Source organism: Vombatus ursinus, unplaced genomic scaffold (assembly GCF_900497805.2).
Source record: "Vombatus ursinus unplaced genomic scaffold, bare-nosed wombat genome assembly UNPS02014812.1, whole genome shotgun sequence".
Lineage (NCBI taxonomy): Eukaryota > Metazoa > Chordata > Mammalia > Diprotodontia > Vombatidae > Vombatus > Vombatus ursinus.
Window position 1 is genome coordinate 71,319,357 of NW_020954590.1, and position 23,904 is coordinate 71,343,260.

General features: G+C 34.4%; 1 protein-coding gene across 1 annotated transcript in view; it reads left to right on the plus strand.

Moving 5' to 3' along the window:
* The window catches only part of LOC114053986 (gamma-1-syntrophin-like), a 489,285-nt gene extending 466,306 nt beyond the window's left edge, over positions 1–22,979 (plus strand). Inside the window, exon 17 of the mRNA XM_027877092.1 lies at positions 22,815–22,979. Coding sequence (XP_027732893.1) covers positions 22,815–22,979 — 165 coding nt within the window. The remainder of the gene's footprint in view (positions 1–22,814) is intronic.
* The last annotated feature ends 925 nt before the right edge of the window (positions 22,980–23,904 follow it).

Here is a 23,904-nt window from a genome sequence, read left to right on the forward strand (position 1 = left end):
CCTCCCTAAAATTCCTAGCATTGTCTTTTTTTCAATATAGTAGGATGAGTTATGGTGTCCATCACTTCAGGTGGGTAGAGAAGACAATGACATAAACAAGAGATAAGTTGTTCTTTGATTGATTGATTACCACCCTATTATTTTTCCTATGAAAATCTTTTCTGTTCTCAACCTATCACCAATCACTCTAAAGATAAAATTATATTTTATATATATATATGAAGGTATAACCAAGAACATGTTTTTAAAAATTCACATGGAGGAAGGAGAGGAGGCAAGACAGACATTTGATTTCTTTTGTGTAGTCAACTCATAATGGGGAAATTTCCTCTACTACTACTACTATACATATATATATATATACACATATATAGGCAGTTAGATGGTACAGTGGATAAGAGTGTTGGACTTGGAATGAGGAAGACCTCAACTCATATCCTCCCTACATTTTCTTAACTGTGAGACCCTGGGTCATTTAATCTGCCTTGTCCTCAGATTCCTCATCTGTAAAATGGATAATATTAGCACCTAATGAAAGGTTATTGTGAAGCACAAATGAGATAATATATGAACAATTATTTTACAGCATTTAAAGCATTCTAGAAATACTAGCTAGTACTGTTTTAGCTTACAGTCTTTGAGAGTTGCCTGAAAGATAGAAAGGTTGTTATTTCCTGAATGTGACAAAGTAGATCTGTAGCAGAAGCAAGATTTGAACTCAAATTTTTTTAACTTCCAGGATGGTCCTCTATCTACTATATCATGTTGCTTCTCAATAATATATTAAGCAAGAAAATATTTTATTTCATTACAAATACTTGGTACATTTATAATGTGAATATGCTACTTCATTATTTCATTCATTATGAAGTATCACAAAGAAAAAAAAGAGTTAAAATTAAAGTTTAAGATTACAAAGAGTTACAAAATCCTTGAATATTTTCTACATGACAACTTCTAAAGGAAGCAAACTCTAATCAGCTAGAAGCTATTAATGGCTCCATCTCATCACTCAAAAAAAGAAGAGTTTGATAAGAGAATACTTTTAGAATAGTGAAATCCACATGACTGAATCATAGAATCTGGCCTAAATCATGGTTATATAAAGTGAGATTGGAGTGGTCACACTTGGGAATGAAATGAAACTACAGTGAGAATCTTTGACATGAAACTCTCCCCCATAGGATTCTGAGTCTCTGGTATTTCTATTTTGTGGTTTATTTTAGAATTTTAATAGTTTTCTCAAGAGATTATTGCTTTTCTTTAAGTACATCTTTGGGAAAATACTGTATTCTTAAATGTGATTTAATTTTTTTCTTGGATGAGGACTTACCCAGTGGAATATAGCCCTATTTTTAAGATAGGAATTAATTGGAGAAGGATATAATTTGTATGGATTTCTGATAAGTGAAGCAGTAAAACAAATTTATTTACTCCATAAGCTAAAATATATGTTTACTATAAGATCAATTTGCATGAAATGCCCTTACATTCCTCTCATGCACTCTACTTTCTTTATTATTGTTGTCATATTTTAAGAAAACATTAAAAACATGAGATTCAATGTTTGGGGATTTGCCCATATCTTTGCCAATCGCATCAACATATCCTTGATTTAAGGTTCAATAACTGTATATGTATGATCCAGCTCTATTAAATGAATAAATACTTACTTCCTGTGTAAATCGATTGTATATACTACCACAAAATGACTTTATATACCCCCAAATTGCATGTTGATCTATATGTATGTATTGTATGTTACAAAATAGATTTTGATAAATGACTTAAGTCATAAGGTTATCTTATATGTAACTGCCTAAAATATGGGATATGAAGCATAATCAGGTTAATATTTTCTTTTTCTATTAGTTTTTAATTTCATTTCTATATTTCTTCAGCACTTTGTAACAAAAAATCCAGAGGACATTCTCATTCTAACTAACATGCTGGATGATGAACTCTTGGGAAAAGACTTAACTAGCAAAGTAAAAATAAATTCCAAAACAAATTTCAAAGGAATATAAATAGAATCATGTTTAATACATGGATTCAAGGGTAATGACTGACTTCCTCTGAGAGATAAATTAATCTTTGCCAAAACCAAAATGGAATAATCATTTTATTTATTTTTAAATATGAAAATACTATTTTTAAAATTTTCTATTAGCAAAATTTTATTTATTATCCACATTGCAGATTCCTCCCTCCTTCCTTTTACTTGTCAGGCTTTCCCTCTGTTTTTGAGTTGATTACTATTTAAGACAGTTGACAGTCATTTCTGCCCAACTTGAAGTCCCTGATAATAATGATAATAATGCAAATGCCAACCTCACTGGAGAGTTATTAAGTAACAATGAAGTGAGGTCAATGGAGAGTATCACATTTTGTATGGTAGCCCTGTAATGAAAGTTACATTTTCATAAAAGTTGTATAATACTGTTGTGGGAAATATGTCTCCTCTCTGAGTTCATGTGGCAGGTAACTGATGCCCAAATATATTTACCACAACATGGGAATCATAGAGGTAAAATGCTAGGTCTTATTATTATGCTCAAACATAGGTTTAGGGCTTAGAGAAAACCCAAACAATTATTAGAATTCAGATGCCTGAATAAGGATTGCCTTCTTATAAGCAAAATTATGTCAGAGTGTCAAACAAATGAGTCTTTTATATATAGCAATCTTGTACATTTCTCTTGGATTGTAAAAGTTAAAGAAAAGATAAATTCATAGTAGCATACTGCTTCCAATATCATAAAAGTTGAACAAACTTAATTAAAAAGAATTATGATCTCATATATCCCCTAAAGAAACAAACTCCAGCAAACAAATTCTATAGGCAAACTAAGTCAGGTCAAACTTTATCAGTTAGCAGGTTAACAAATGGGTTGATTGAGGGGGAAATTTTACATGTCACCAAGATAACCAGGAGAACTCTGTGTCAGAAATCTTTCCTTCAACAGTTAGCTAGGAGAGCTAACAAATAAATAAACCATTTTGGCTCCTCTTTGGCTTCTATCTGGAGAACATCAAATAGTCTTCTTTTATTTTATGAGTCTGATATTGGTCAAATAAGGTTAATATTAATAGAAGACAGGCTTTCAGTTAACCAAAATTTTCAAGAGGAACAGCCCTCAGTCCTAAATAATAAAGGGAAATTAAAAAACAAACCAAAAAAATCCCTTAGAATACTGATAAAATGCTTGGTAGAACTATTACAGTACTAAGACATGAAGAAAGATTTGAAATAATTCTAGTTAGCTGACAGTTCTTATATAAATATAGAGCAAAAAAGTGCTAAGATTCTCTGCTGTAGCGTTGAGGAATTCATCAGTCCAGAGATCCTAAGATTCTCCTGGAGAATAATTCCTCTCGCCTTGTTCCATTTGACTGGAGATTGATAAATAAAGAGGCAAACATTAGAAGATAAAAATGTTCAATTGGCATCAACCTGTGGGCAATTGCTAGGGGGACAGCAACTCCATAGGGCAAAAGGAGATAAGCATATATAACAGAGCCTTAGGGCAACAGTACAAGTGGCAAAAGGAACCAATCAAGTGAGGCTGCTCAGCTACTTTCCTTTCTTGGGGAAGTTGAGTAAAAAGGAGAGAATGTCAAATGATTTGCGGAATAGAAAGTCAACCTTGGGGTTATAACTTGTTAACTTTGTTGTTTCAAAGAGTTCACAAAGATCAGATCTATTCTAGCAGGAATGTTTCTGTGTAATTAATTTCATCAGACCATCTTGGTGGGGTAAGAGATAAACAGGTCTCCAGTTATTCTCGTCAGAATATCCATGGGGCAGGAGGTCTCCAAAAATAGAAGAGGCCTCTTTCAAAACAGAATCAATGGGTTTACCTTGCTACATAAAATACACTGTGAGGGTCTGTCTACTAGTACAACCCTGCAACTCCTTTTCTTTGACCTAGAAGGTTACCCTTTCTGGTGATATGTTTTCTGCAAATTCACAGTATAAGGGTTTTATACATTTCATATATTTTTTCCCCTTAAGTGCAGGCTCTCTTTGAGGAAAAAAAATGATAACTATTTTCAGTAGTAAATGGAAGAAAAATGTGACCAATTAGGCATATTTGTTCCATATTTGAATCACATGAATTGATTCTTGTTGCTTTTTTTTTACTTTATGAAAAATCCTTTGAAAGCTACATAAGCTTTTTTAAAATTTATTTTTTATTAATTTATTTTGATTTATCAACAATCACTTCCATATGCTTTTGAGTTTAAAATTTTTCTCCTCCTTCCTCCTCACCACCCTCCCCAAGACAGTACACAATCTTATATAGGATATACATATACATTCCTATTAAACAGATTTTCACATTAGTGATGTTATAAGTAAGAATTAGAACCAATAGGAGGAACCACCAGAAAGAGGAAACAAAACTCAACAGAAGAGGAAAAAAAATAGCAAATAGTATGCTTCAATCTGCATTCAAATTCCATAGTTCTTTCTTTGGATGTGGATAGCATCTTCCACCATGAGGCCTTTGGAGATGTCTTAGATCCTTGTATTGCTGGGAAGGGTTAAGTTTATCAATAGTAGTCATCTCTCAATGTGTCTGTTATTGTGTACAGTGTTCTCTTGGTTCTGCTCACTTCACTCAGCATCAGACCATACAAGTCTTTCCAGGTTTTTCTGAAATCAGCTTGTTCATAATTTCTTATAGCACAATAGTATTCCATTACCTTCATATACCACAACTTGTTCAGCTATTCCTCAATTGATGGGTATCCTCTCAATTTCCAGTTCTTTGCCACCACAAAAAGAGCTATTGTAAATATTTTTTGTACATGTGGGTCCTTTTCCCATTTGTATGATATCTTTGGGATATAGCCCTAGAAGTGCTATGACTGAATCAAAGGATGTGCACATTTTGATAGCTCTTTGGGCATAGTTCCAAATTGCTCTTCAGAATGGCTGGATCATTTCACAACTCCACCAACAATGCATTAGTGTTCCAATTTTCTCACAGCTTCTCCAACATTTATCATTTTCTTGTTTTGTCATCTTCGCCTATCTGATAGGTGTGATGTGGTACCTCAGAGTTGTTTTGATTTGCATTTCTCTAATCAATAGTGATTTAGAGCATTTTTTCATATGACTGTAGATGGTTTTAATTTCTTCATCTGAGAACTGCCTGTTCATATCCTTGAACACTTATCAATTGGGGAATGCCTTGTATTCTTATAAATTTGACTTAATTCTCTATATATTTTAGAAATGAGGCCCTTATCAGAGACACTGGTTGTAAAAATTCTTTCACAATTTTCTACCTTCCTTCTAATCTTAGTTACATTAGGTTTGTTTGTGCAAAAACTTTTCAATTTAATGTAATCAAAGTTATCCATTTTGCTTTTCATAATGTTCTCTGTCCTGTTTGGTCATGAATTCCTCTATTCTCCATGAATCGGATAGGTAAACTATTCCTTGTTCTCCCAATTTGCCTATAGTATCAGCCTTTATATCTAAATCATGAGCTGATTTTGACTTTATTTTGGTATATGGTATGAGATTTTGATCAATGCCTGGTTTCTGCCATGCTATTTTCCAGTTTTCCCAGCAGTCTTTTTTCAAAGACTGGGTTCTTATCCCAGAAGCTGGGGTCTTTAGGTTTATCAAACAATAGATTACTATAGTCATTGACTATTGTGTCTTGCATACTTAACCTATTCTACTGATCCACCACTCTATTTCTTAGCCAGTACCAAGCAGTTTTGATGATTGTTCCTTTATAATACAATTTAAAATCTGGAATGGCTAGGTCAGCTTCCCCTGCATTTTATGTAATTAGTTCCCTAGATATTCTGGACCTTTTATTCTTCCAAATGAATCTTGTTATTTTTTCTATCTCTATAAAATAATTTTTTGGTAGTTTGATTGGTATGGCCCTGAATAAGTAAATTAGCTTAGGTAGAATTGTCATTTTTATTAAGTTAGCTCAGCCTACCCATGAGCAACTGATATTTTTCCAATTATTTAGATCTGACCTTATTTGTGTGGAAAGTGTTTTGTAATTGTGTTCATAGAGTTCTTGGGTTTGTTTCAGGAGGTAGACTCCTAAATATTTTATGTCTACAGTAAGTTTAAATGGAATTTCTCTATCTCTTGCTGTTGGGCTTTCTTGGTAATATATAGAAATGCCAACGATTTATGTGGGTTTATTTTATAGCCTTCAACTTTGCTAAAGTTGTTTATTATTTCAAGTAGTTTTTTTTACTTGATTCTCTATGATTCTCTAAGTATATCATTATGTCATCTGCAAAGAGTGATAGCTTTGTTTCTTCTTTACCTATTCTAATACCTTCAATTTCTTTTTCTTCTCTTATTGCTAAAGCTAGTTTCCAGTACAATATTGAACAAAAGTGGTGATAATGGACATCCTTGTTTCACCACCGATGTTATTGGAAATGCTTCTAGCTTGTACCCATTATATATAATGCTTGCTGAAGGTTTTAGATAGATGCTATTCATTATTTTAAGGAAGACTCCATTCATGCCTATGCACTCTAGTGTTTTTAATAGAAATGGGTGTTGTATTTTGTCAAAAGCTTTTTCTGCAACTATTGAGATGATCATGTGGTTTCTGTTAGTTTTGGTGTTGACATAATCAATTATGCTGATAGTTTTCCTATGATAAGCTTTTTTTAAGTAACTTATAAACAGATGCTTAACAATAATTTTTTTTACAAACTTAAGATTTCCTTCAGAAATTCTTCTGCACTGCTTATATATTGTGACAACACTTATGAGCATTTCTTTCCAAGCTAAACATAATGAAATGTGTACTAAATAAAACCATAAGGGAAATCAGCATTGCTCCATTTATCCAAAAAGTAAATAAATACAGGTGGAATAATGGAAATCAGTCTCTGAAAATAATGTCAATGTATTCTGTCTTTTAAATTTATTTCATCTGCTTTTCATGGAAACTTGCAAGAGATTTCTTTAGTACTTGCTCTTTGAAAATTCTTATGTATTTCTAAAGTACTGATATAGTAAGCAACATAAAAGGAATGAGAGAACCTATCAATAAACATCAGTAGGCCCACAATAAAGTCTATAAGCCAAATATGATTAAGTGAGTCTAATGATTTTTGCAAGTATGTACATGGCTGAAGCTGAGTACAATGATGACAAGGGTTTTATATCAGAACTATATAGAATCCAGAAGAGTAAAAGATTTTCATCACTCAAACAGCAGAAGCTATAATTTTATTTTTAAATTAGGATAGAATTTCAGCAGCCCAAAGGGAAAAGGTTGTTGGATAACCTGTTCTTTTTCATGACTATAAGGGTAGGAAGTAAAATAAGAAAATAAAGTATTGAAACACAGAGACAGGTGTACACATAGATAGCTATTTTTAATATGGACTTGCAGGTTCGTTAATGTAAGAAACAGCTTCTTCTAATGGCCATCAACAACTTTTCTCCAACTAACACACTTAATTAATGGTGGAAAGGTCAAGTGATTTCTTGCTCAGAATCATATAGCTAATTATGTGTCAGTTAGGATTTAACCCAATTCCTTGACTCACCTTCCCTAAAAATAATTATGTACTTATAAAGGTAGACACATATGTAGGGAAGCAAACTGAATATTTTAAATTTTTTAAAGCTTTATTTCTTTACCTTTTACTTTATTAGCTTTAACTATGTTTATATATTTTTGAATATATATTTATATGTTTGAATTTATATATTTGAATATATATTTATATATTTTTGAAGTCTTTAGATGGTTGTAGGCAAATATATATTTATATGTGTGTATACATATGTGCAGATATACACATGCACATATGTGTGTATGTATGTATTTGTTGTACAGTCATTTCAGTGTTGTTTTACTCTTCATGACCCCACTTGGAGTTTTCTTTGCAAAGATATTGGAGTGGTTTGCCATTTCCTTTTCTAGCTAATTTTATACTTGAAGAAACTAAGGCAAACATAGTTAACCAACTTGCCCAGAATCACACAGCTTATAAGTGTCTGAGGCAAGATTTTGAACTTCAGACCCTACACTCTATACACTATACCACCTAGCTGCATACATACACACAGGTATATATGTGTGTATATATGTATGTATGTATGTGTATATGTATGTGTATGTGTATATGTATGTGTGTATATATGTATGTGTGTATATGTGTATATATGTATGTATATGTGTATATATATGCATGTATCTATACATATACACATGTGTATATATGTGTGTGTACGTATATGTATGTGTGTATATGTATGTGTGTGTGTGTATATGTATATATATATAGTAATCATGAATGACATTTCTAATTATTGTGAAATATTTTCCCCAACATTTCTACTAAATGTCCTGCATATTAGAACTTTTGATTCTTACTACATGTTAGAAACTCTAAAAAAAGACAGAAATGGTCATTTAAAAACATTCTTTTTCCTTTCCCATCTGGGATATATTCTAAAAAAACAACATTCGACTTTTTTTGTAAGATAAAGACAAGAATTCTGTAAGGATATACTGTGAGTATTGTTACTACAGGACTCAAATGTTTCCCTTCCCCCCTTTTTTGTGGAAACTTAGACAAATTCTGGTATTTCAAGAGGAAACTCTGGGTCAAAGAAGAAGCCAAAAAGGCATCATTATTGAGATGCTTCCAAGATTATACCCAGTCTATACAATTAAAAAAAAATCAGAGCTTCTGTTCTAGGTCATAGGTTACATCTGAAAAAGTATTTCTTGGGATGACAGGATTACTTAACTCTAAAATCTCTGAGTAGATCTATATCATTCTGTTCCTTGGCATGAAAGAGTCAGAGTGAATAAATATTTATTAAGTGCCTACTATGTGCAATCAATCAAGCTTTATCCTTCATTAGATATAAATAATCAGGTTATCTAATTAAGTTATCATTTTCTTTGAATCTTTTAAGATTTGTATGACTTTGACATACTCCTATTCCTATCCTAATATTGCTTTTTGTTGGTGTTGTTACAATAAGGTCTAAGATATTTTCCATTCCCATAGAGAGGATTCTTTGATATCCTCAAAATTATGTTGGCTTCAATACAGATCTCATCAGTGTATACTTGGTAGTTTAGTCTAATGCTATGTTTTCCTCAACTTTCTTTTCTTTATTGTATTTCTGTTTCCTCTTGTAGAATATTGAATGAATGAATGAAAAAGTTATTAATAAGAATTTATTATCTGCAAAGCACCATGTTAAATTTTAAGGATACAAATAGAAAGGTGGAAAGAATCCCTGCTTTCAGGGAATTCACATTCTGCTAGGAGATTTCAGGAACAAGTTAGTTGGAAAGGTCCCATGATCCTTTGGATGCAGTGGCAAAGCAGATGGGAAAGTATCTTCTTTTATATTGTTCTTGCTAATAAAACCATGATTCATTTCTGATATCAAATCATGTGATAGCGCCAAGGACTTTAGCAGCAAGTGACTGTTGAGGAGCAGAGGCCACAGCCTCTGCCCATTGGAGGCTGTCATTCAGTAGCTGGAGGTGATGGTCAGGCAAGGTGGTGGTAATCATTTGACTTTCTTGCCATAGAACCTATGTTCTATATGTGGAGACCATAATGTTAGAGTTCAAATGAGAAAAAAATGTTAGTTACAGAAATCTTGACATATTTATAATTTTTTTTGTCATTGTATTGCTTTCCCAGGTTATCTTTAATTGTCCAGGGGATAATTTTGTTTTGATTGATCTGTTAGTAAGCTTTATATAAACTTGGTTTTTTTCTCTACTATTTTTCAATATTATATCCTTCTATGTAAAATTTCAAGAATAAATTTATATTTTCAAGTAGGTATTGCCTTTAGTTATCATATCTCTCCACTTGCCAAGGAGATCAAATGTTAACTAAGATATTCAGTGTTTTCCCATAAAAAGTACTTGTCATGAAAACTGGCCAAATCTTAATAGAAAGAATTACTTTCTTAAATGCATTTTGGTTTTCTTCTTCCTCAGCCTGGTTTCATTTAGGACTTAGGCTTGTAAAAATTCTGTCAATTTGGATGCATTGAGCAATGGAAGGAGCAGTTGTACCCTTTTTGCAAAGGAATTATAGAAACTCCACTATGCAATGACATCATTGCTCCGTGGTTTGCATCAATCAAAGCAGCAAGAATATGGAACAAAAGATGTGAGAAAAAAATTTCCAACATGGAGAAATTTAATTCAACAGGTGTATTCTGACAAATAGCAAGTTTTCTTCATGCAGTATAAGGTTAAGGATGCATTTTGTTCAAGAGGAGACAATTGAAATAGCTGAACAAAAATAAATTAGAAGTTTTCCATTTTATATAATTTAAAATAAGTTTCCTTGTTTTTATTTTAAGCTTCAATGGCTGATATAAAAGTCATCTACATTATTGTGTGCTTAATACATGAGCTACAAGTGACTTACACTGGGTAATAGATTCTAATTAGGTGAGAAGTGTGGAAATGATTTTTAAAAGAAAAACAGTGAATTTAATTGCACAACCCTTTTTTTCCTACATTTTAGTAGAATATTTCATTGTACCTGTCTCAGTTCATTAGTAAAAACATTTCAAAGCTGCAAGCATTAAGCACTATTCATTTGTCAAAAATTAATCACAATCTTTGAGCAATCAACAATATCATTGTATAAGGGGTCCCTAAAGTATTAGTTCAGTTTTAAGCTATTAAAGCTTTACTCCATATGCAGAAATAGTACTGCATTTGGAGACAGGAAAATCATAGGTTTGAATTATGACTCTAATACTTGCTAGTTCTTTGACCAGTGGCAAATCACTTATTCACAATGAACATTAGGATCCTATTCTCTAATGTGGTGGTAACATATGTACTATCTACTCCACCAAACTGTTAGAAGGAGAGCACTTTGCAAACATGAAAACACTATATAAATGTGAACTAGTAAACAATGAAAGAAGCTTCATTATCAAGATGATGTTAATAGATAGTCAATAAACATTTATTAAATGCCTGCTCTGTGCCAGGCATCATACTAAATATTGTTGGCACAGTGCCAAGAACACTGTAGTTATCATACTAGGTCACTGAAACTCTTACAGCATTTTGCATTTTTACTAAACCTTCCAGGATGTTCATTCATTTTGTGCAGTACTAATTACTGACCTTGAATATATATATAGATAAATAGATAGAGATAGATAGATGTATATATGTATGTATGTGTGTATCTGTATACACACATATCTTTCCAGGCAATTATAATATCATTGAAATTTAGAGCTAAAAGGTACTTTAGAGATCATCTAGTCTAATCATTTCATTTTTCAGATGCAGAAACTTAGTCTCAGAGAGGTGAGGTCACTTGGCCAAAGTCATTCAATTAGTTAATTGATGATATTATTAAAATCCAGACTGCTTGACAGCTAATCTAGTGTTCTCTCTATTATATTATGCTGGTTCCTCAAGGCAGCAAGTGAAACACTTAGTCTTAAAAGACACAAGAGAAGGAGCCCTTAGAAAACACCCATTACCCATCTCTAAGGACTGATCATCGAGAAAAACCTTCTAAAGAGTGAGTGAGCCAAGCCAAAGAGAGAAGAGAAAGTAAAGGTTTTGATTGTACAGAAGAGGCACACTCATGCTATTCTGGGATCCTATGGAATGGTAGTGTGATTGCTTGTGAAATCATAGTGAGGCAAAGATTTAATCCACCTACCCCCAACTGGAAAAAGAAAACAACAAAACAGTAAAAAGGAAAAAAAAAGCAAACTTCCTGATAATAAACATGCTTAATGTTGCTAGAATGTTTATATAAAGTACTAAAAATGCGTCTTTATATCCTATCACTTCAGAGATTCAGAACTGTTGCTAGTGATAACTGCAACCCTACTGGGATGAATTAGGAAGAAAGAAAAAAAGTAAAAATGTGTATTTCTTCTACAAAATGGGGGGGGATGAAGTGAAGAGGGGCTTTTCATGCTACTTAATATTAAGTGTTTCAGTTATTGGATCCTTATCATATACATTACTTGGAGAAAAGGTTGCCAAAAGCATGCTGATTAATGTTCCTACATGTGAAGTTAGTTTTACAGTACTTCTTAACAAAGCTTAAATGTCTCATTGACACAGGTCCTTGTATAGAGCTGGTTCAGAAATGATTGTTGAATGTAATTGGTCTGTGTGAAAGCTCGGAATTCTGAAGACTGTCCAGAGGGATGGATGGATGGATGGATGGATGGATGGATATACATACATATATGTGTATATGTATGTATACATATGTTTATTTTCTATATTCTATGTCTAAGCATGATGTTACAACTAGAGAGTCTACTTTCTTTTTACCTCAGCAGAAGCTCATAAATTCTCACTTCATTAATCAGAAAGCCACTAATTCTATCTTTTCTTTCTCTTTTTTCTGAAAGTCTCATAATGACTTTCAAAGGTTCCTGGGCAGAATGAAAATGTATAATGTTTCACATCAAAGTAATGAGAGCTACTGCTTTCATTTGCAAATTCACTATAGCTTCCTTTTTCATGCTTGGAAATAAAAAGGGACTACATTTAGAGAATATTAAAATTGAAAGGTACCTTAGTCCATCTAGTCTAAGCAACTAAGTTTCAAGATGAGGAAACTGAGGTCCAGAGAAGTAAAATGTCTTCCCCAAGGCCACACATTGAGTTCCTATAGAAACTTGTGTTTCCAGATTTCCCAAGATAGATTTTGTGATAATATAATGAAATCAGAAGCTCCTCAATAGGCACAATCGTTTACATGTGGTACAGTGCATTGAGCACAGGGCCTGGAGTCAGGAAGACCAGACTGAAAATCTAGCCTCCAGCACTTACCAACTGTGGGCAAGTCTCTTAACCTCTGTTAGTTTTAGTTTCCTGCAAAATGGAGATAATAATAGCACCTACCTCATAGGGTTGTTGTAAGGCTCAAATGAGATAATAATTGTAAAATACTTAGCACAGTACCTGACATATAGTAAATGTTTACTATTATTATTATTATTGTATTTTATAAGCAACCATGTCTTTATTGCTTTTTCTGAAATACGTGGGTTTTCTCAAATTATAATGCCTACAGATTTATCTTGTACAATTGGTTGCCAATTTACAAATGAATTATATTCCAAAGTTATTTTGTGAGTTGATTTCTTGTGACTCAGAAGTTATTTCCTGATGGGAAAAGTCTTATAAATGATGTACAGATTTTAATTCTATTTCATAAAAGTCTATGTAGCTTATAACGGGCAGCTAAGGAGTGAAGTGGTTATTCAGGGAGGCCTAAGTTTCAATCCTGTCTCAGACACATATTAGCTATGTGAACATGGACGAGTCATTTAATCTCTTTCAGTCTAATTTTTTTCATCTTTATGGTGAGGATAGAATCAATTTCACATAGCTGTTGTGCGGATCATATTAGATAACATTTTTAAAGCACTTAAAGTACTATATAAATGTTATTATTATCATAACATTATTCAGTCATTTTTCAGTTGTAGCCAACTCAATGATCCCATTTGGAGTTTTCTTAGTAAAGATACTGGAATGGTTTGCCATTTCCTTCTTCAGCTCATTTTAAAGATGAGGAAACTGAAGCAAACAGGTTAAGTGACTTGCCCAGGGTCACATAGCTAGTAAGTATCTGAGGCTGTATTTGAACTCAGCTCTTCCTGACTCCAGGCATTATACCAAGAATCATTTGCATTTGGGATAGGTACAGTTAAGAATTTCTATTAGTGATATGAATCTAAACATATGGAAAAAAGCAAGATCAGTACTGGTTATTCAGCAGTGTATTGATTAAAGTATAAGACAAATTGTGTTCTTGGCATCTCTGGGTGCTGCAGCAAATTCACAGAGATACCTTGGGACATTTTGCATTTTCAAGGGAAACACAGCAGTATTCAACATCTATTATGTTCACAAATGTTTGAGATTTTTATTACCTTTACTTTAGGTTATGCCTATAATTTCTAGATCTTTGTTTTTGCAAAGACATATCTTTGCAAATCCATACCTTTGCAAAACTTTGGGTTGCTGTTATAAAAAAGCAAGTAATATGTAGTTACCAATAATAATCAGTGTAGAAAAGGAAATGAGGGTGGCAGGGTCCAATCTCATTCAAGAAGTTTTACAGTGCCCAACAGGCACATTCATGCCATTAGTCAGTAACTATAGTTAAAAATGTAATTAGGACATTGTTATTTCTTTGAACTTATTCATTTGTTTCAAATGGCCACTAAGTTATTAGGACATATATATTTATGGAATTGTTTGAACCTAACTACTTAATAAACAGACCTGTTAGGTATTTTTTCTTCAATTTATTTATTTATTTTTTGTTTTCAACATTCACTTCCACGAGATCTTGAGTTCCAAATTTTCTCCCCATCTCTCCCCTCTCCCCATGACATGACAGTATGCATTCTGATTACCCATTCCTCCAATCTGCCCTCCTTCTATCATTCCCCTTCTGTTATCCTCTTCCCCTTCTATTTTCCTGTAGGGTAAGATAGATTTCTATAGCCCAATGCCTGTGTATCTTATTTTCCACTTGCATTCAAAAACAATTTCCAACATTTGTTTTTTAAAACTTTGAGTTCCAAATTCTCTCCCTTCCTCCCTGCCCACCACACTCACTGAGAGGGCAAGCAATTTGATATAGGCTATACATATGTAGACATGAAAAACACTTCCATTTATTCTGTTCTCTTCTTTGACCCTGCCCTTCCTCAAAAGTATTTGCTTCTCTTCTAATACACACACTCTCTCCCTTTCTTATCCCCTTCCCTCCTACTTTCCTATAGATTAAGATTTCCAAATCCAATTGAGTGTATATGTTATTCCCTCCTTAAGTCAAATCTGATGAGAGTAAAGTTCACTCATTTCCTCTCACCCTCCCTCTTTTCCCCTCCACTTTAAAAAGTTTTTTTTGCATCTTTTATGTGAGATAATTTACCTCATTCTATCTCTCCCTTTCTCCTTCTCCCTGTACATTCCTCTCTCTCACCCCTTAATTTTATTTTTTAGATATCATCCCTTCATATTCAACTCACCCTCTGCCCTCTGTCTATATATATATATATGTATATATCTATCTATATGTATGTATGTATATATGTATGTATGTATATTCCCTCCAAATACCCTAATAATGATAAAGGTCTCGGTAGTTGCAAATATAAATGCAAATATAAACAGGAATATAAACAGTTCAACTTTAATAAGTCCCTTATGATTTACCTTTCCTGTTTACCTTTTCATGCCTCTTTTGAATATAGTATTTGAAAGTGAAATTTTCTATTTAGCACTGTCTTCACAGTGCTACCCAGATAATACAGAAGAGGCAAAGTAAAACACATAGTCTCATTGGCTGATAGACTTATATCTTGACCTTCCAGGAGAAGCTTCAGCTTTTGCTTTCAATAGATTAGCTGATAGAGGATATCCAAATATAGGCAGAACTGATGGTCTTTCATTGACCCTATGTTGGACAATAGATTTGGGAACAGATTTGCAAGCAATTCCTGAAATGTGAAGATAGGATCACCCCATTGGTCAAGTACTCATAAGACCTGTTGGCCAAGTGTCATGGGGTCATTTCCTTAGGGCAGGAATAACAAGGGCAGAGGTAAAATAAAAAATAGTTAGGGGGCTTTCCATGCCATTGCATCACCTCCACCATACTGGGCTTGGTCATTTACTCATTAGGCATTGGTTAAGCAAGTGGATTCACTAGATTGACTAATTGTATAATAGTAGACAAATAATAATCACTGCCCCTATGGAATCAAAATCAACTGAATAATATTTATTGCAAATAAACCAGAAGTTTAAATTAATAATTTCCCCCATACCTCTATCTGCTTATACAACACTGGATTTCAAAATTAGATTATTTATCTTTAAAAGGTGAAAAGGGAACAAAAATCAATTTGTAAATGGCAATGTTATTTTTTTAGATTTAATCATTATGAAATATAAAATCACTGAACTGAAATGTCATTTAGAATCTCTAAGAAGCTATATGGTATTGAGAGAAAGTATGGCATAGTGTGCTAGAAGTGGAACCTGATGCAAACTAGATTTGACTCTTGCCTCTGATATAGGGTGACTGTGGGTAAGTCACTTAAAAAGACTGGTTGTTTCATCTATAAAATAGGTATAGTAATATCTGTGGAACCTACAGGATATCAAAGAGTAAAGGCTCAAATATGATACTTTATGTAAATCATTTTGGAAATTTAAAGCTTTGTATAAATTTCAGCTATTAGTGAAGTCTACCCTCAATATTCCTGTAGAAATGTTTCTAAAGGATCATGTAAGTAGGGTAATCAGGTAGCTACCAATAATGAAGATGGTAGAGGGAGAGGGAGAGGAATTGAGACAATTCAAGAGAGAGAAGAATAGGAGCCAATATTACCTCCTTGAGGGCAAAGACTGTGTTATTTGTTTTTCTTTATTTCATCTAGCGTAACACAGTACCATGCACATAGTAGATACCAAATAAATGTTTGTTCAGTTGAATTCAATCCAATTGGTGACATATCCTCTTTCTTCCTTACTTTCTTTTCTCTTTTTATTTTTCAATTTCTTTCCTTCCACCTCATTTTTCACCTCCCCAGGGAATATTCCCACTTAATAAGGAAGTTCTCAGACAGATGTTGATCTGATTTAAAGAAATTCAATCAAAACTATGAATGATTGAGAGATAACACTATTTTCATAGTTTGTTGAGTCAAATGAACTCCAATTCTCTAACTATGACTTGAAATGAATGAGGAGAGATATTTTTCATCTTTCTATGTTTCCTCCTTACTCTTCTACCCCCAAATGTTGCCTAATCTTCCAGGGGATTAAAAACAAACAAATATGGAATCAACATTGTTTAGTATCCCATAGCCCTGCATCATCCTTCTCCACTTCTTAGCCATTTTAAATGGCATACCGTAGGACTCATATAAAAGTATAGATAATGAATATTTTGGAACCAGAAATTAGACTTCTGTATATATTTAACACTTTTTTGAAATTTGGCTGAAAATAAAAGAACTTGAGTCTGGGTAATCCTGGATTTTAGAAAATAATAAAACTTGGATGTTTGCAAAGAAAAAAAAAACATGGCCAATTCTACTTTTTAAGGAGTTTTTGTTTTTGTTTTTCAGTGAATTTTTGTGCCTCTTTTTCCATCTGGCCAATTCTGCTTTTTGAAGCGTTCTTCTCCTTATTGGCTTTTTGCACCTCTTTTACCATTTGACCTAGTTTGTTTATTAAGGTATTATTTTCTTTAGTATTTTTTGTGCCTCCCTTACCAAGCTGTTTACTCGTTTTTCATGATTTTCTTGCATCACACTCATTTCTCCTCTCAATTTTTCCTCTATCTCTCTTACTTGATTTTCAAAATTTTTTTTGATGTCTTCATATTTTTCTTGGGGGCTTTGGATGTAGGAGCTTTGACTTTGTTATTTCCTTCTGAGTGTGTGTTTTGATCTTCTCTGTCATGATACTAACTTTCTCTGGTCAGAATTTTTTCTGCTGTTTGCTTTTTTCCCATCTATTTTTTGACTTTTAACTCTTTGCTAAAGTGGGTTTCTGCTTCCAAGGTGGAAGGTGCACTGTCCCAAACTTCAGGGGTTTTGTGCAGCTGTTTTCAGAGATACTTCTAGGGTCCTGTAAGTTTTCAGTTCTTCCAAGGTGGTATGATCTAATGAGAGGTGTATTTATTACTTTCCTAGTCTGTGTTCTGGTCTGTGAGTGACCACGAGCATTCTTTTCTGCTCTGTAACTGTGACTAGGGTCCCTGCTCCCCTCTGACTGCAAGCTCTTGTGTGCTAGTGCTTCTCCTCACCTCGAGACTGCCACCCAGGACTGCGACCCAGATCCAAGTATAGGCAAAGCAATAGAATCTTCTCCTCACTGCTGGCACAGAGACCCTTGTAATTCTCCTTCTGGCCAGTTGTGTGGCCCCCTTGCAATCTGTGGGCTTAGAGCCCCAGGAGCAGCTGCTGCTTTTGCTGATTCAGTGACTCCCAAGACCTGCTCCTACTTTGTTGGGGCCCATTCATGCTGACACAGTCTGCACTGGACTATGTTCCACTCTCACCAAGGTACGACAAATCTTTCCTATTACCCCTCTAGGTTGTCTTTGGCTGGAAAATTATCTCACCTCATCCTTTTGTGGGTTCTTTTGCTCCAGGAATTGTTTTATGACATTATTTAAAGGTGTTCAGAGGGGTTTGGGGGAGAGCTCAGGCAAGTTGCTGCCTTTTCTCCACCATTTTGGCTCTGTAACCCACCCCACCTGGGAATATTTTTAAAAGGAACGTAGCATTTTCTTTTCATTTCATGAGAATAATAAAAACAGATAGTATGAATTAATTAATAAGAACAATAGGACCCTGTGTTTTGATTTGGAACATATGACTAGAGATGAGCTACTCTAATAGCTAGGAAAGTGCTTCATTATATGGTCCCAAAATCTGCCTGCCTTTAAATTCTACTCTCAAAAGTTACAGAAAATAAATTTAATTAGTTTTCCACACTTTTATTTATAGCCTTTCAGAGAATTGAAGCCAATTATTATATCTCCACTTAGTCTTCTTTTCTGCAGCTGAAACAGCCCCATTGTCTTCAACATCTCCTCATGTGACATAGTTTTCAGATCCATGACCAACTTTATCATCTTCCTTTGGTCAAGGTCCAGTAAGTTTTTAGATGGGTGTTGACTCATCAAATCCTGTCATTAAGAGGCTGAATATCAGACAAGTGCCACGTAACCATTTATTTTACTATGCCTTTAACTGCTAGCCATAATATATTTTTCCAAAGTTTATTATTTTTAATTAGTTATAAAGAGCCCTTTAATTTATTTTCAAGGGTTTTTTTTGAGGACTGTTTTCCCATTTGTACATAGGCACATTTATTTGCAAATGGGACAGTTTGTGAGCAGTAAACAGAATACTGGGAAAAATTATTTTAATCAATCAATATGTATTTACATATATTAAGTGTATACTCCAGGGCTAAGCTCTGAACATACAAAATACAAATACAAAGAATGAAACAATCCCTCTCTCAAGGAGCTTACATTCTATTTGAGGAGACAAGCACATATAGTATATACACGTACATACATCTTTGCATGCATTCATGTGCATGACTATACACGTATATGTAGTTATACCCTTGTGTATATGTATATATGTGTGTATATATGTATTGTATATACATATATGTATATATTCATGTGTGTGCCAAACAAACGTAAAGATAAAAATAAATACAAAAATATAGAATAGTTAAATATAGAGAAATTAGAAAGGGAAGCCATTAGCAATTGGGTAACTTAGGAAAGGCTTCATATGGAAGATAATATTTGAGCTGAATCTTGAAAGAGATTGGTTCTACAAGGAAGAGGGAAGAAGAGAATGCATTCTAGTAATGAGGGATGGCCCATGAAAAAGCTCATAGTTGAGAGATCCAGGAATGTTATGTCTAAGGAACAGAGAAATTGTTTTGGCTTGATCAACCTGACGTAATAGGAAGCCACTAGATTTTATTGAGTAGGAGAATAACATAATTGATCTGTGCTTAAGATAATTTTCTTTAGCAATGTTGGGAAGATTGGACTTGAATGGAGATTTTATTCAGGGAAACCAATTAGGAGACCATTGAAACAATCTAAGTGAGAAGTGATAAGAGCATTGTAGCTATCTGAGACTTTGCATGAATATATGGATCTGGGAGTCATATACATTGAGATGATAATCAGACCCCTATGAGTTGATGAGGCCGCCAAGAGGTAGTGTAAAGATGGTAGCCCAGAACAGAGACTTGGGGAACACTTAAAGATGCAGTTAGGTGGTATAAGATCATGAGCTACCAAAAGAGACTAAGAAGGACCAATTAGACAGTAGGAAAAAGACCAGTATATCACCAGGACCTGGAGAAGAGAGATTATCCAGGAAGGAGAGTGATCGACAGTGCCAAATGTAACAAAGAGGTCAAGAGAGATGCTACCTGAAAAAGGACCCTCCAGCTTTGAAATTAGGAGATGACTGGTAACTTTGGAGAGAACAGTTTTAGTCAAGTGATGAGTTTGGAGGTCAGATTGCAAAAGTTTGAAGGTTAACAAAAGAAAAGGAAGTGAAGTCAGAGTGTAACCTGCATACTGAGTGAGATGTGATCCCAGATGTACCCTTAGTTTAGGCAAAATGTAGGACATAGGGCTGTCCCTTGGGGAAAGGGGCAGGGACAAAACACATCGCAAGCTAAAGGGAGGGTAGTTGTGGGTGGGAAGAATGAGGTCCCAGTGTATTTGTAGTCTCTCTTGTCCCATTTGGTTATAGTACTCTGGATATCAGTGACATGTATGATGCCATTTGATTCCTTTTTAGTTTTGTACAGTACACTGTACAGCATGCAGCAAAGTGAGAGGTGGCCATCCATGGAGGACAGAGACCTTAAGGATAGAAAGACCTGGTTTCAAGTTCTGCTACTGGCATGCAGTCAAGTCAATTAAAGGGACAGGCAATTAAGACTTCACATTACAGACTAGCTGCTGATCAGCAGCAATAGAAGACACGTCCACACCAGAATTTCGCTACACTGATGAAAACACAGCTTCATAAAACAAAAACCATGACAAAAGATACAAGTCATAAGGACTACTCCAAAAATATTGTACATTGGTTTAGTGAAGTTCTATAGGACAAAGTGCTAATGAAAACAGACTTTATATAAAAGAAGAAGCCCTGGGTAGTCAATAGACATGGGTCTGAGACCTAGCATTGCCCATGTGACTTTGGGCAAGTCATTTATTTGTTTTGGGTATCATTTTTTAAGATGTTTCAAGGAGGTTTTGAATATGTGTTCTCTAAGGTCCTTTTCAACTCTGAAGTTCCATGAAATCTATGAAGGATCATAGGATTGAAAGGTGGACAAACCTAAGAGAGAATCTAGTTCAACCTCAAATTTTGTTAAGAACATAGCTGTTGATGATATTATATGAGACAGGCATCATCATTCTAGCACTTTAGAACAATGCCTAAGAGTGAGAATAATAACTACCATGTCTGTAATGCTTGCAAAGTTGGACAAATGTGTTATCTCATTTGATATTGAAAAGGAAAATTCTACCTTATGTTGTAGGTACAAGTGTGTCAAAAGAATTCCATTTAATCTAACATCAATCTAATATCTAATCATGTCTAGCCTAGAGAGAAAGATATCCAAATTGGCATAATCTCTCTGTACCTTCAGACATGACTTTCTACCACAAGATCACTTTAGGTAACATTTAATAAGAATTTTTAACAAGGAAATCATTGTTATATGTCAAAATACAATTTGGGGTTAATTGTCACTATTTCCTTCCTCCCTTGAACATGCCCTTAAAATGTTTTCCAAGGGTAAAACAAAGGACCTTTTCCTGAAATTAGCATCTTAAGTCCTTTCTCAATTTAGAAAAGTGAGTCATAGAGACACTTCAGGGGATGGAAAAAACAGATATAGCACTTAGATTGGTCAATAACCCAATTACTTCCAGGTGAGAGAGGAAATGATCTAAATGAGACAAGAGTTAGTCTTTGTTCAAAGTTTTGGTTACAGCTTAATTTACCTAAGAAAGCCCTTTTGTCTTCCTCAATCCACCTTCAAACTTGAAGACTGGAGACCAAGAAGGCCCTTTCAGACCAAAAAAAAAAAACAACACACTTTAACATTTCTAGAGAAACCAATTCATTTTTTACTAAAAAATTCATTTTTACTTTTCTTCTACAATCCTCACAACAACCCTGTTAAGTAAGTGCTATTGTTATCTCCATTTAACAAGGTGACAAAACTGAGACTGAGAAAAGTTATGTGACCTGACCAGAATCATGTTGCCTAGGTCACAAAGTAAAGGTTCGAGGGAGGATTTGAACCCAGGTCTTTCTAACTCTAAGACCAGCATTCATTAACTGCCCCACATTAACTCTCTCTGAACTGCCTCAGAAATGGGACAGCTTACCTAGACACCCAAAGAAAAAGTCTTCCCCAGAGGCATGCACAACAAAAAGATTATGATATTGGCAAACTGGAAAAGGTACCGTACCCTGGGGCCCGATTACTGGGCTTTGAAGAGAGGTCACCTAGTTTGTTCTCCTTTCTTCCAGAAAGCACTACTTTTGCCATTTCAGTGAAAAAGTCTATAGGATTAGGGAATGTATGGCTTTTTGACTGAGCCCAAATTTTACAGAACAAATCCTTTTATTAAGGGGATTTGTTCTGTGAAGTTTGGATTCAAAGAGCCACACTTGAGGACCTAGAGGGCCACACAGGTTCCCTTCCCACAGGGACTCTAATCTAATAATCATTTCATGGGTTTGAGTTTTCCCTACAGGCAGCCTCAGTGGGAAGGGGATTGGTGCTCTCATTAGGGCTATTGGCTGCCTTCTTGCCCTACAAATCAACTATTCTGCCTCTTGGGTTGTGAAACTTACTCATCAAAAAATAGAATTCACTTTAATAAAATTATAATTTGGCATTCTATTGCCATACATTACTCATTAATAGAGAAGTCACTTGGGAAACCATAGTCCCTATATATTGATATTTTCTTTTCCTCCACTAGTTGAAATACGCCTGTAGAGCATGAAACATATAATTAGCTTTTTTTTAAGACTGAAAACAATCCGTGTAGTTTCTTTATGTCAAATATAAACAATTCTTGTTCCAGGCATGATATCCAGATGTATTAATTGCTATTGTGAATTTTCTCAAGAAGTTGCTGGCTGGCATATTTTCATGTAACCTGGTTTTTGCTTTTCCTTTCAGGAGCTGGAGTTTTCCAATCTGTTTGCTGTTCTCCACTGTATTCATTCCTTCTTTGCTGCCAAAGTGGCTTGTTTGGACCCTCTCTATTTAAGCAATCAGGCCTCTGCCTCTGCTTCTACTTCTGCTTCCTCTGCTGCTACTGGCAAAGTAAAATACACCACCTGACCCCCCACACTTCATACTGCAACAAATACACAAACTGTGTACAAATGTTCCTCACTACTAGACCCTGGAAAAACCACAAATCTCCCAGATCAACAGACAAGTCCATACTGCAGTTTTGCAGAAGGAAACATCACAATGGATCACAAACTCCTCTCAGTTCTGCAAGACATCTGTAAATAACCCTAGCCGAAAACCAACCATAGGATGGATATGCTTTTACTATGATCTATTTGTACAAAGCTACTGCTTTAAGCAAAAGTAGAGACAAAAGAATTAATGATATGAAGAAACACTTAAATATCCAATAAAATTTTCAACTGCCCATAAGAAACTACAAATGGAATGGTCATTTTCTTGTTTCCAGGTTATTTTCTATGACAATGTGCTAGGCTTTGAGCCTGAACTACCACCCCATCTGTGTATTATAAGTGACATAAAGCAAGCAAGAGACAGACAGACCCCTGTGGCCACAAAGAGACTCGCATGAAAGACATTTGTCTAAGTATCTCCTCAAAGAAGAAAGCACTTTAATTCTTATGATAGGTTTTTACCTGTACCCCCTCTTTTTCATATATGTAACGCTGTCATTCTGACCTCATTGTTTTATCTTTAGTTATTTTAATCCACTTGTAAAGAGGTAACCATGCTGACTCACCACAGATGAAATGAGAAATGGCCTCCTCCCATCTTGGATCACTGCTGTAATAACTTTCCAGACATAGGCCTTAATGTTGATTAAAAATGAAAACCAGATGTTATTTTAATTTTGACTGATGCAAATGGGTTTGGTAGCTCCTTTATTTCTATCTTCATTGTGGGGAAATTTATTTTTAATCTAATGTCTTTAATTGACTTAGCTGAGGTAGCAAAGTGTCTGTGACCTAAGGAAATTTTCATTAGGAAATAGGCTAGAACACATAAGAGA